The 13,393-nt window shown below is 46.8% G+C and overlaps 1 protein-coding gene across 3 annotated transcripts in view; it reads left to right on the forward strand.

Annotated features, from left to right (window-relative positions):
* Nucleotides 1-13,393, forward strand: part of Nup154 (nuclear pore complex protein Nup154) — a 362,979-nt gene that overhangs the window by 182,705 nt on the left and 166,881 nt on the right. For all 3 annotated transcript variants that reach the window (XM_075869915.1, XM_037431504.2, XM_075869914.1), the window contains exon 7: nt 5,512-5,688. In XM_075869915.1, the coding sequence (XP_075726030.1) occupies nt 5,512-5,688 (177 nt within the window). The remainder of the gene's footprint in view (nt 1-5,511; nt 5,689-13,393) is intronic.

Raw genomic sequence — 13,393 nt, forward strand, 5'->3', positions numbered from 1 at the left:
ATGCACAGGGCCTTCCTTTCCTTCATATTCTTTTTTTCCTTGTTTCCACTTTCCAAGTCTTATACATTTGTTCACACGAAATAAACACTAATGCTTTCCGGCAGCACTAAGTCCAGCTGTCTTTTTTGTCCCTGTGTGCCAGTGCTCTTTTTTACAATAATCTAACAGACAAGGAGTGTAGCTATCTCCAAAAATAATCTCTCATGGCCAAACAATAATGTGTCGTAGGACGCAGGCACGGTCAAAAGGTTTTATGTGTTTTCTTTCTTTGTGTTTTCCATTTTCATGCATGTCCCTTGCAATAAATAAACCAAGAAGTTGGCAGTCGGTGCTGGTCTTGCGTGAATTCTTGTCTGTGCAGACATTGTGCTGTTTTTAACAATTTTATTTATTTTTTTTAATTCACATACTGCAGCCCATTAAGGGCTATAGCAGGAGTGGGTGAAAAAAAAACAGAGCAGTGAATTACAAAAGTACCACTTCCGGGAACACACTACAATATAACACACGAACAAAATACTATATACATGGCAATTCCATTCAGTACAAAAATAAACATCCAATGAATGGGCACTGCGGGGCGTACATATTAACAGAACAAAGCAAGGAACTATTAGTTAGATACGACTTCCAAGAGAAGGCAGGAATTGATTTATCGAAGCACTCCTAATCTCACCTGGTAGTAAATTCCATTGTTCTATCGTTCTAGGAAAAAAGCTAAATTTGAATAGATTGGTGTGTGCGTGAAAAGGGGCGAGGTTTAGGGCATGATTATTTCGAGTAACGGTTGGCATAGCATACGTAAGATAGCTGTTATCGGAGAGACGGTTAAATGAGTGAACGATGGCATGCAAGAATTTGAGCGACTCGATATCGCGTCGAGTAGAGAGTGAGGTTAGATTTAAAGTAGTAATGGCGGATGTAGGCGAAAAATGGTGGTCATAGCGTCGACTAATGAAACGGATTGCTTTTTTTGCACAGATTCAATTTGTTTTATTTCTCTTTTTTTGTACGGACACCAAACGATAGAGGCATAATCAAGAACTGGACGAATTAGTGTTTTGTACATTAGTAATTTAGTTTCATGTGGGGAAGTTCTGAGGGTACGTCTTAGGTAGCCTAGTTTTTTAAGAGATTTGGTGCAGACTGAATTGATATGTTTAGACCAGGAGAGGTTAGTGGTGAAAATCACGCCAAGGTATTTATAATCTGAAACCCTTTGGAGCTTTAGGTCATTGAAAGAGTAGTTGAAAACGGAAGTCTGCGTTTTGGTAGTGAACGACATCGAGACAGTTTTACGGAAATTTATATTCATTTGCCATGTGTCACACCAAGAGCAAAAGGCACTAAACGAATCATTGAGAAGATAGTGATCTTGAACGGAGTTAATGGTGTTATATAGAACGCTGTCATCGGCGTAGAGACGTAATTTACAGGTAATAGGTTGTGGTAAGTCATTAATAAAAATAAAAAATAATAACGACCAAGAACGGACCCTTGTGGTACCCCTGATGTGACTTTCATTTGAGATGAATAGCCAGAGTTAAAGCTAACGTATTGGGAGCGATTAAACAGAAAATTGGCAATTAGGTCTACTAGACTGGAATTTTTTAGGATGGCACCGAGTTTTTTGAGCAACTTAGAATGCAAAACAGTGTCAAAAGCTTTTGCGAAATCAATGAATATTACGTCGACCTGGTGGCCGCAGTCAAGACTTGCAGAAATGTCATGGGTAAATTCTGTCAATTGGGTTAAAGTGCTGAATCCCCTACGAAAGCTATGCTGCAAATTAGATAAGACGTTGTTAGTCTCAAGAAAGTCGATTATATGTCTATAAATGATGTGCTCCAACAGCTTGCCGGAATGTGGTGTCAGTGAGATGGGACGATAGTTTGGCAAAAGCTGCTTATCACCAGACTTATAAATCGGCCGAACCTTGACCAGTTTCCAGGCACTAGGAAAAACACCCGAGGATAAACACTTCTGAAATACGATGGTAAGGTAACGAGATGTCCATAACGCATACCGAATTAAAAAAGAGTTTGGAATACCATCGGGACTGTCTTCCTTTTTTGCGTCTAGATTCAGAATAAGATTCAACACACCAGCATGACTGATAGTTACATCAGTAATTGAGCCTATATCGGAAGGGGAGTTAAAGACAGGGGCAACTTGATTATCGACGGAAAATACAGAGTGGAAGTAAGTATTAAACGCATGGGAGATTTTCTGGTCATCAGTAATAGTTTCACCGCTAATCAAGAATGAGGAGGAAGAGCAGCTACTAGGCAGAACTGATGTCCAGAATTTGCGAGGATTATTTTTGAGTAAAGAGTGTAATTGTGTGCCAAAGAAAAAATCCTTTGCAGAAGCCATCATTGCGGGAAGCTGTTTTTTAGCTTTCAGGAACTCATTCGTGCTATTAGGTATATCAAGGTTCATTCTACGCCTCAGCCTGCGTACACGACGAGATAGGTGAAGAATATCTCTATTCATCCAAGGAAGTTTCTTATTCGTTTTTTTAGTTTTTATTGGAACAAAGCGATGAAGGCACGATTTTACAATGTTTTCAAAGTACGACACAATAGTATCTACGTCACAGTTGCTGCTCATGGATTCGAACAGAGAAAAAGCATCAGCAAGGCCATCTAAGATCGAAGTATCGTTAGCACGATTAAAATTTGGGAATGTTGTGAACGAATACAAGGTTTTAAACACAGGATAAGACAGGGTCACGATGACCGCCTCATGATCCGATATACCTTCGGTAGTTTAACATATAAATCCAGCTTCCGCAGTGTTAGAGCTTACAAACATTAGGTCGAGAAGTGCGTCCAGTCGAGTTGCATCACTAACCAACTGCACCAAGTCATGCGACAACGAAAAATTGATTAGCTCTCGGCTGAGGCCAGGTTCTCGACCGAAAGGTGTCAGAGAAGGCCAATGAATTCCGGGTGCATTGAAATCACCCATACAGATAATATTAGATGAACCAATATTGTGGTTATAAATATAACTATTGAGATTGCGTATATGATCGACGGAGGTGCCAGGTGGGCGGTAGCAGACACCAACCATGAGATGATGCTTGTTTAAGTAAAGCTTGCACCATACCGATTCAACATCTGGAGGCACAGGCAAAACAGAGAACGTCAAGTCCAACCGAAAGAGTAAAACAACTCCCCCGCCTTTGCCGCTCCGTCGATCACAACGAACTGTGGCGTACCCGGGTGGAGTTATCTCAGAGTCGTAAACGCCTTCATGTAGCCAAGATTCAGTTACACCTACAATGTGCGGGGAAAACGTGGATACCAGAGAGACAAAGCTAGGAAATTTATTCAGTAGACTTCTTGCTTTGACATTCAAAATTATTAGGTCATTACATGGATATTGGGGTAGTCAGGGAGGAGATGAAGATTCAGCGGTGGGAGCAGGGTGACGTGAAGATCTACGGGAGGGTACTTTAACAAGCGTGTTAGAAGTTGCATCTAAGGTATACTGAATGTCATCAATAAAAAGTTTATTGAAGCGCAAACGTACTTTAGACTCGCTGTCACGAAATGAAGCAGAAGCACCCCAGAGCTTTCTCCGGACAGAGCGCACACTTTGGGAATAATCTTCCGTAACGTAGCAGTCGGATCCTTTGAACTTTGAGACGTTCTTCATCACTTTTATTTTATCGCTGAAGTCTAGAAGCCTCACAATGACGGGCCGAACATGGTTGACTCGGGACCGCCTTAGCCTATGACAACGTTCAATGGGAGGACAGTCTATGAGCAAGGTATCACTGAATACTTGTGACACCCTAGCCCGGAGACTGTCACTATTTTCGTCGTCCTCTTCTTTCAAACCATGCAAGATTAAGTTGTTGCGTCTCATGCGATTTTCAAGATCATCATTTTTTAATCTCAGTTCATTAACCGTCTGTGACAAAGCCGCAAATTCACTGTTAAATGGTACCGATGAAACAGGCGGTGCTGAGACGGCATGGGAAGACTCAAGGGCCGAAACACCCGAATCCAGAGAATCCAATCTAGCGTTGACGGTATGGTGAAAATTTTTGATGTCAAGGATATCTTTGGCCATTTGACTTTGACCGTCGAGGATTTTAGAAAGGAGTTGCTCCACAGACGAGTTACCATCCATCAAAACAGTGCCTGCCTCATTCTTAGAACGTGTCGTGGGCCCCTGAGCATTCCCATCATTACTGCTTCCTTTAGCGGCAGAAGGTTTAGGGGGGCCGGGATTGAGTTCAACATCGCCGCCAAGGCGACGTAAACTATATACGGCATGAGAACAAACACTGACAAAATTGTGTGGGCAGGGCAGCAGCAGCAAACATCGATCGTCAGAGCGAAAGCACTTGGTAAGATCAAGATAACATACCTGCAGAATAAAAACGAAGCGGTTAGGCATACTGCCGGCACGGCTGCTGCCCAGCCCACTGACGACGGAGACCAGGTCCAGGGGTTTTATACTTTTTCTTGATGACGTAACAGAATGATGACAGTCGATGATTGGCTGGTCGAGGTGGTCTTGTGCATGTAGCACTCCGGTCAAACAGCTGCAGGGCACGCCACGGAAGGCACACGCGTGCGTGACAGAGCAGTCTATATGGTAACGGTTGATGCTGGGCGTGAAGTTCCCAAAGAACGATAACGCAGCGGTGGTCTGCACATGCTCAAAGCAGGTTGTTACACAGGAGTGTTGATTCAGGGTCTTCAGGAATCTGAAAACCTGCAGAATAAAAACGAAGCGGTTAGGCATACTGCCGGCACTGCCGCTGCCCAGCCCACTGACGACGGAGACCAGGTCCAGGGGTTTTATACTTTTCCTTGATGACGTAACAGAATGATGACAGTCGATGATTGGCTGGTCGAGGTGGTCTTGCGCATGTAGCACTCCGGTCAAACAGCTGCAGGGCACGCCACAGAAGGCACACTCCGCGTGACAGAGCAGTTCGTATGGTAACGTTTGATGCTGGGCGTGAAGTTCCCAAAGAACGATAATGCAGCGGTGGTCGGCACATGCTCAAAGCAGGTTGTTACACAGGAGTGTTGATTCAGGGTCGTCAGGAATCTGAAAACCTGCAGAATAAAAACGAAGTGGTTAGGCATACTGCCGGCACTGCCGCTGCCCAGCCCACTCCAACAACGGCTGAATAACAATGGCCCAGCCCACAGCAACAATGGCTGAATAAGCAAGGTGATGCTGGTGGATGAAAATGAAAGCTTGACATTCAGAAGTGTTGCTTTTTGTCATTTTTGTCACCATTAGCTGTGACTTCTCAAGCCGTGTTAGTGGAACGTCTTCTGGAATAATGCTATGGTGTCTTTCACAGTGGCATTGAACGAAAGATTATTCTTCACTATTTGCTTGCATCTTGAAGTTGCGAGGCCTAGCTCTGTCTTTAGATCCGCCTTTTCTAGAATGTTCTCATTAAAGGCTGTCTTCAGCATAGCTAGCGATGCCTTCTGTTAGTGTTTACAGTCAGTTGCTTTGTTGTTGCAGGATAATGCAGCGGCAGAAGCCGTGTCCAACCGGCTGCGCAGTGTCTGTCCGTCCCTGTATCGCATCGAGGATGCACTCTTCACACGAGCTCACGAGAAGCTGCTGGCAGCGCGAGCTGAGCGCAATCAGGAGGAGCGCTGCAAGCTCTTGGACGAAGCACTCACACTCTGCAAGCAGGTATGCTTCAATTTTGCTCTTCAGAAAGAGGCCTGTGAGTGTTGCCAAAGGACCTGGTGGAACTTTGGGTTCATTAGGTGCTTTGGCTGCAGTTTCAGCAGGAAGACCATCTACCGTGGTAATTTTCTTTTTAACATGAAAGTGTTTCATGCCGAGCTCCACCACAGCTTTGCTGACGTATTTGTCACTGATATGACACTAATGTATATATGTACAGTTAAACCTGCTTATAACGAACATCCATAAGTGAACATATAAGGAAGTTATAATAAAAAACTGAGACAGCCAGAACTTTTATTTGAGACCAGATAGGAGCGCAGGCCTAGCCAGCGAAAGCAGCGACAACGTCCGGGCCGAGTGCCTCGTGCTCAGCGCTGATGATGTGTTTGCCAAGCTTTGCATGACCCGCTACTTCTTCATCACTATGTCCCCCTTGCTGAAGACGGAGCCAAGTACAGTCAACTGCCGATTTTTCGTACCCTCTAGGGAGCGAAAAACCGTCCGAAAATTCGGGCAGTCCGGAAAAATGAATGCAAGCAAAAAAAAAGGCATTGTTTTGCTGATAATTTTCAATGCAAGCAAAGAAAACGCACCATTTTGCTAATACTTCTCAATGCAAGCAAAAAACGCACCATTTCATTGATATTTTTCGGATCAAGAGGGTCAAAGTATCTCGGAAACTGTTTGCTTTGCTGTTTACTGTTTGCTAAATCGAAAACTGTTTGCTTGGAAATCCCGAACTCCTTGCTCACGTCAGCCTGCGATCGGCCACTCTTCATTAACTTAATAAACGGCTTTCTTCTTCATCGTTAACCGACGGTGCTGTTTTCCGCGCTTCGATGCCATCGGGGAGGACGACGAAGGCGGAGCGGGGGCCATGGCAGACAAGCGAAATCCTCACGATGTGAACAAAGGAGTTTGCTGACTAGCGTCGAAGCACCTAGGCTTAGCGTTGCAGAGCACACTTCACACGATCGCACAACTATGCATTAGGCTAGCCAAACACCATGTGGGCTGCATAAACAAAACAGCGCGGCGGCAGGCGACGATGCCTCGGGTACTCCTGAGGTGGCGCTGGTAAACATTCAAGATAGCCAGCGTGGCCAGACCAAATCGGTGTGTAACAGTTAGTTCTAGTTCGAAGTGGTGAAACGCTTCACGAAAGCGCTGCGCGGGAAGTCAGAGTGGCATGCACAAGCACAAACGGTGAAGTGAAAGGAGCTTTAGTGGCGCCAAAAAATTTCCGGGTGGATAGTTTCGATTGTCAGCGAAGCACCCTTGCACGATAAACACGGCCAGTGTTAGGAATCTCGGAGGCCGTGTGTGTTTCTCCGCTAACGATCGAGTCCAAGCAACAGATGCCGTCACAGTAGACCAGCGCGCTCATTTATGCGATCATAATCGCATGTGACGCAGTTGTGGTGGTTTCCACTGGAGGTCAGTGGTGGTTTGCGACCTTCCGTCACGTCAAAAAGTCCGGAAAATTGAACTCTGGGGGGGTTCGAGCGTCCGAAATTTAAGACTTCCTTATACATTGATTCTATGGGGCTCGTGGCGGTGCCGCGAAGATGTCCGAATTATCGGGCATGTCCGAAAATTCGGGTGTCTGAAAAATCGGCAGTTGACTGTAGGTGTTCTAAGGTGTCGTGAGAACAAGTGGTTCGTGATACGGTTTGAGAGGATCTACAGGTACAGTTTCGCAACCTTGGCGACGCAGGTCCGCAGGGGGTGTTAAGGGTTCGAAGAGGTACTTGACAGCAGTAGTTTGCTCTATGACACAATATGGTCCATGGTACCTGCTGACGAACTTTGTAGAGGTACCAGGAGCAGCAGCGGGAGGCACCCACAGCTAAACAAGAAAGCTGAGCGAAAATTGGTTGTGGGATCAATCATCGATGTGACGAAATTTCTCTAGTCTTTGTTCTTGTGTTGTAAGGGTGCGAGCTAATTGTAGACATTCTTCCCCATACCAAGCGGCTTCGGAAACTGGTTTGCTTTGAGATCAGTTAGGGTCGGTAGGAAAGAATGGTGTCTATTGGAGGTGATGGCTCTCGACCATAGAATAAAAAGAAGGGAGAAAAGCCTGTCGTCGCTAGAGGTACCGTGTTGTGAGCGTACGTTACGCAGGGAAGAATAAGATCCCAGTTGGTCTGGTGGGAGGCGACATGCATAAAAAGAATGTCACCAAGAGTGCGGTTGAAACGTTCGGTCAAGACGTTTGTTTGTGGGCCATATGCGGTAGTACAGCGGTGAATCACGTGGCTTTCATAGAGCAGCTGTTGAATAACATCTGCGAGAAAGACGCGGCCTCGGTCGCTCAACTGTTCTTGAGGAGCTGCGTGATGCAGAACAAAGCGTTGCAGCAGAAAAGACGCAACGACACATGCCATCGCGGCTGGTAGAGCGGCCTTTTTGCATATCTCGTGAGATGGTCTATCGCTACAATAATCCAACGATTCGTAGCTGATGTGTATGGCAGAGGACCATGAAATTCTATTCCAACCCCGGTCGAATGGTCGTACTGGGCACGGTAATGGCTGCATTGGTGCAGTAGGGCGGCTAGGATTGTGCTTGCAGCGTTGGCACTCTGTGCAAGATTGAATGTACTTCGGAACAAATGCGTACATGCCGCACCAATAAAACCAAAAACGTAGTCTGGCGTAGGTTTTAAACAAACCGGCGTAAATTTTAAACAAACCGGCATAGGTTTTAAACAAACCGGCGTGTGCACACTGCGAATCGGCATGAAAAGCAGCACATACGCTGGCACGGGAATGCCTGGGTATAACGAGTAGCCGTTTGCGACCAGCAGGTTGGCAGTTGCGACGATAAAAGATTCCATCACAGATGGCGAAATGACAGGCTTGTCGGTGTAGCGCTCGAGGTGGTGGGCAGGCGAGTGTTTCAGAGAGGTAATCCATCAGAGACGCAATCCACGAATCCTTGCGCTGCTCCGAAGCCATGTCGATGAGTTCTGATAGTGGAAGTAAGTTGTTTTGGAGGGAGACCTGCAATAGCAGTAGAAACAGGTGAACGCGAAAGAGCATCGGAATCGGCATGCTTCTGGCCTGAGCGATAAATGACGTGGATGTCGTACTCTTGGAGCCATAAAGGCCATCGTGCCAAGCATCCGGAAGGATCCTCGAGGAAGGATAACCAGCAGCGCTCGTGGCGATAGGTAACAGCATTGAAAGGGCGGCCGTACAGATGAGGCCGAAGTTTTGTAATGGCCCAGCTGATCGCTAGGCATTCATTCTTAGTTACTGAATAATATGCTTCTGTTCTTGTAAGAGTGCGGCTCGCGTACGCTACAACATATTTTTGGTAGTCAGGCTTTCATTGGGCGAGTACAGCGCCAAGACCGACACCGCTAGCATACGTGTGGATTTTGTGGGAGCGCTTGAATCGAAATGACGCAGTACAGGTGGTTTTGTAAGTAGTTGGCGTAGCTTCGCAAAGGCACTGTCGTAGGCTGGAGACCACGCGGATAGATTGCGGTCTTCCTGAAATAGGTCTGTCAGAGGTGCCATGATCGAGGCGAAATCCCGGACGATGCGGTGGAAGTATGAGCAAAGCCCAATGAAGCTACGCAGCTCCTTGAGAGACGCAGGCCTCGGGAACTCGCGAACAGCATGTAGCTTAGTGGGGTCAGGAAGAACGCCATCCTTCGGCACGACGTGTCCGAGAAGGGTCAACATGCGTGCTCCAAAGTGACACTTCTTCAAGTTTAGTTGGAGGCCTGCTGCAGAGAGGCAGCGTAGAACCTGTTCCAAGAGGCGAAGGTGCATGGGAAAATGGGTGAAAATACCACCACACAACCTAAGTAGCACAAAGGCGTGTTCTATTTGAGGCCTCGTATAGTGTCCATCACGCACGTCATCTCGGGGTTTGAAGTGTAGGGAAACGTGTGGTCATACTCATATTGACATGGTTTTTCACGTGAGTGGAGTGGTCGGCGGCGGCACATACGTGCAACGTGTCTGGGTAGACCACGCGAAAAGCAGATCGGTCAGTCGTCGGCAGTGTGCCATGGATTAGGGACTTGGTGGACTGGAGGTCTGGCGGCTGAGCGGCTTAAACTGGAGCAAGCAGTTGATTGATTTGTGGGGTTTAACGTCCCAAAACCACTATATGATTATGAGAGACGCCGTAGTGGAAGGCTTTGAAAATTTCGACCACCTGGGGTTCTTTAATGTGCACCCAAATCTGAGTACACGGGCCTACAACATTTCCGCCTCCATCGGAAATGCAGCCGCCACAGCCGGGATTTGATCCCACGACCTGCGGGTCAGCAGCCGAGTACCTTAGCCACTAGACCACCGTGGCGGGCAGGAGCAAGCAGTGCAGGCGGCGCTACGGAACGTCTGTGGTCGTGCTGCTGCTTCGGCATACGTCAATGGTGCATTGACTGGTGGCAACAGCTGTGGAGGAAGGACGTGAGACACTTGGTCTTGTATATTATTCCGCAGTGTAGGACTAAGCGGCGCACTGTGCTTCAGTAGGCCGGAGATGAGCGAGAGTTGGCAGGCAACTTTTTCGCGCACAAAATCTTTGATCTACAACAGGAGGATGGGATCTTGCAAAGGGGTTAAGCCTGACATCGATTCCTGATGTGGGACAGCACGGCGGATGACAAGACGTTGCCGGTGGAGCTCATCATAGCTTTGGCAGAGCTCGGTAACTTGGGCCTCAGTAGCCGGGCTTTTTGAAATGAGCGTCTGGAATGTGTCCTCCTCGATAGCTTTAAAATATGTTTGATGCGGTCCGCCTCTGCCATGTTCTTATCAACGCGTTTGCACAAGTCAATGATGTCCTCTATGTAACTGGTGAAATTCTCACCAGGCAGTTGAGATCTTGACTGAAGGCGCTGCTCTGCACGAAGTTTGCGGACAGAAGGACGACCGAAGACTTCGCTGAACTTTGTCTTGAATGCTGTCCAGGTTGAAACGTTGCTTTCATAGTTCCGAAGCCACAAGTGGGCAGTGCCACTGAGGTAAATACTGACGGTGGCCAGTCTCGTGGCACCGTTCCGTTTGTTCAAGACACTCACGAGTTCTTAGGTAGCCAGCCAGTCAATGTTGTGATCGTCAGTGCCGCTGAATATGGGAGTGTCCCGCTGACGGACCGCGCCGAAGCACACGATGGCCTGGGAAGCCATAGATGGAGGGCATGTGGCAAATGCAGTGGTCATGGCGGCAGGTGGAGTCCGGCTTCGCAACTCTAGGATTGCGAGGAGACCCAGCACCTCCTCCAAATATAATGAGAAATTGAGATAGCCTGAACTGTTATTTGAGACCAGATAGGAGCGTAGGCCTAGCCAGCGAAAGCAGTGACAACGTCCAGGCTGAGCGCCTCGTGCTTAGCGCTGGTGATTTCTTTGCCAAGCTTTGCATGACCCAGTACTTCTTTATTACAAAGTTTTTTTATTTCCCATTATTGCTCCCTAAAAGCACATGTATTTGCAACCTCTATGTAACAAAGTAACAGTGGGAGACAACCTTGATATAACGAATTTTCCCCGTGGATAATCTAAGAATTTTGCCCCGAATTTTCTCATTTTGGTTCGAACATGCATCTTCTGTGGGTGCTGCGTCTTCCACGGCATGCATCTTTCGCGGGTGCTCAAAGTTGCGGCAGCACGCACGGTGCACTCGTGACCCCGGCGACAACCAGCTGAGGGTGAACGCTCTTTATTGTGCGTGGGTGAGCGTGAGCCGGAAAAGCGGGCTTGCACCTTTCACGCGCTGGCGTTGCCACTGTTTTTTCTGCCGCGGGCCCATGCACAGATGTGCCCCTCTCCCTCCAATCCAAAAACATGAAAAAGGAAAACTACTTTCGCGTTGGCAATGCCACACTTTTAGTTAGCCTCATATATGTGGGGCCGCACTGCATATGAAAAGTCCTTTATCCGCGTTGTTCGCTCTTCGTTTTCAATGCCGTTCGTGCGTGCATGGTTTCACTGCATGCGCATGGCGTGGCCCCCGATGATGTTCAGCCAGAGAACACCTACGTTCAGCCCTGCTTTTTCTTTTCTTTCTTCTTCTTCTGCTTTTTTTTTTAAAGCAGATAACTGTGTAGTCACTGCGAAGGAAATGTCAGATTAGGTGCTGACGGAAACTCTCCGAGACCAACAACGACAGTTCTTCGAAGGTCGACTCATCACTTGTACTGCACTGCGAGTTCGCAAGCTTGTAGCCTTCATGATTAGCTGATTAGTTCTGGCAGCAGTACGATGGTGCATTGAATTAATTGCAATTAATGTGATAGCGAAAAATTCTAATTTTATACGAAGTCTGGAAGTGCACTTTTCTTTATTTTGTACGCTTAACTTCCGAATTTTCACTCTAAACCTGCATATAACAATGTACTTTGTAATTAGTTTTTCCGGAAATTCATTGATTTTGTTATATCCAAGTTTAACTGTACTAAGAGATTGCAAAGAAAAAAAATCACAACATGCTTCCATCCGTCCATCTCTCTGTTTGTCCATCTGTTTGTCTGTCTGGGTCCTTTGCGCCGGGTGCTCCGTTTTGTCCTTGCCCCACCAACGATCCGCCACGTACGGCAACGTTCCGGGAGACTGAGAGAAGCACCCATTTCCCATGCATCCAGGCACAGCCCGCGCATCAGCCAATCGAAGAGTAGCGGTACAGCGCCATTTAGAATATCCTCCCTCAACGGCAATTTGTATGTACTTTTATGAGACAGTGCCATCTATTATAGAGTCGTACCTCACTACAACGAAACTCACGAGGCGGGGAAAATATTTCGTTAAAGCAAAAATTTCGTTGGAGTGAAATCGGAAAAGTATAGCTCATCTGAGCTAGCAAAACAAAGGAATGTTTATTCTAAATATGAGAAAAGCACCCGCTGCTTCCTATTCTTTCCCAGCAGCGTCATGATGCGATTCTCAGTCATGCATAGCGAGACCATGGTGAAAAGCATGCTGAAACAATGCCTACATACCAAACAGTTGCATTGACACGTTAACACTACCAGCTGTCGTTATCAAAGTGTATCCGACAACGCCGAGATGAAGGTAGGGTATCGTGGAGCGGGGGCTTTTGCCTTATTCTATGCCATTCTTATTATCCATCATTCGTGGCTAGCTTATTTTGTTGATGATGCAGACGAATAGCTGTTCTGATTATGTACCACACTGGCCAAGCACAAATAAAATGATAAGCAATGGAATCGGAAAAGGCATCGTTCCGCGGTTGCACCCAGTGGCTGCGTGAAGGAAACGATGAACTTGGCGACTGAGCTTCAGCTTCGAATCGTCTGCGGCTCAAAAGCAAGCCAGTGGCAAAAGCTGGGCAGTCTCATTGCCATCGCTATTGAGCAATGGCGGGGCCCATGCTTGCTGAACAGTGGTGGTTTCTAGTGGTGCCAATGCGTGTTTTAGACTTCGTCGACATCTTTTCATGTTGTGAAAAGGCATCAAAATGTTAAAAATTTAGTTTACTGTACAGCAATAAATATCTGAGCCTGGAATAGCATCGCGAAATTTCTTTGAAGCAGGATGGTAGAAGAAAAAGCGTTCGTTGTGGCGACAATATTTATGCATTGGCTCCTATGGACTGCTGACGGGGGACTGTAAATTTTTGGTTGTAGCAGAAATTTCATTGAAATGGCGCTCGTTGTAGCGGGGTTCAACTGTATTGTTCGGGAGATACTGCCGGTTACACCTGACATGGTACAAGGT

This window comes from Rhipicephalus microplus, chromosome 7, assembly GCF_043290135.1.
Source record: "Rhipicephalus microplus isolate Deutch F79 chromosome 7, USDA_Rmic, whole genome shotgun sequence".
NCBI classification, from domain to species: domain Eukaryota; kingdom Metazoa; phylum Arthropoda; class Arachnida; order Ixodida; family Ixodidae; genus Rhipicephalus; species Rhipicephalus microplus.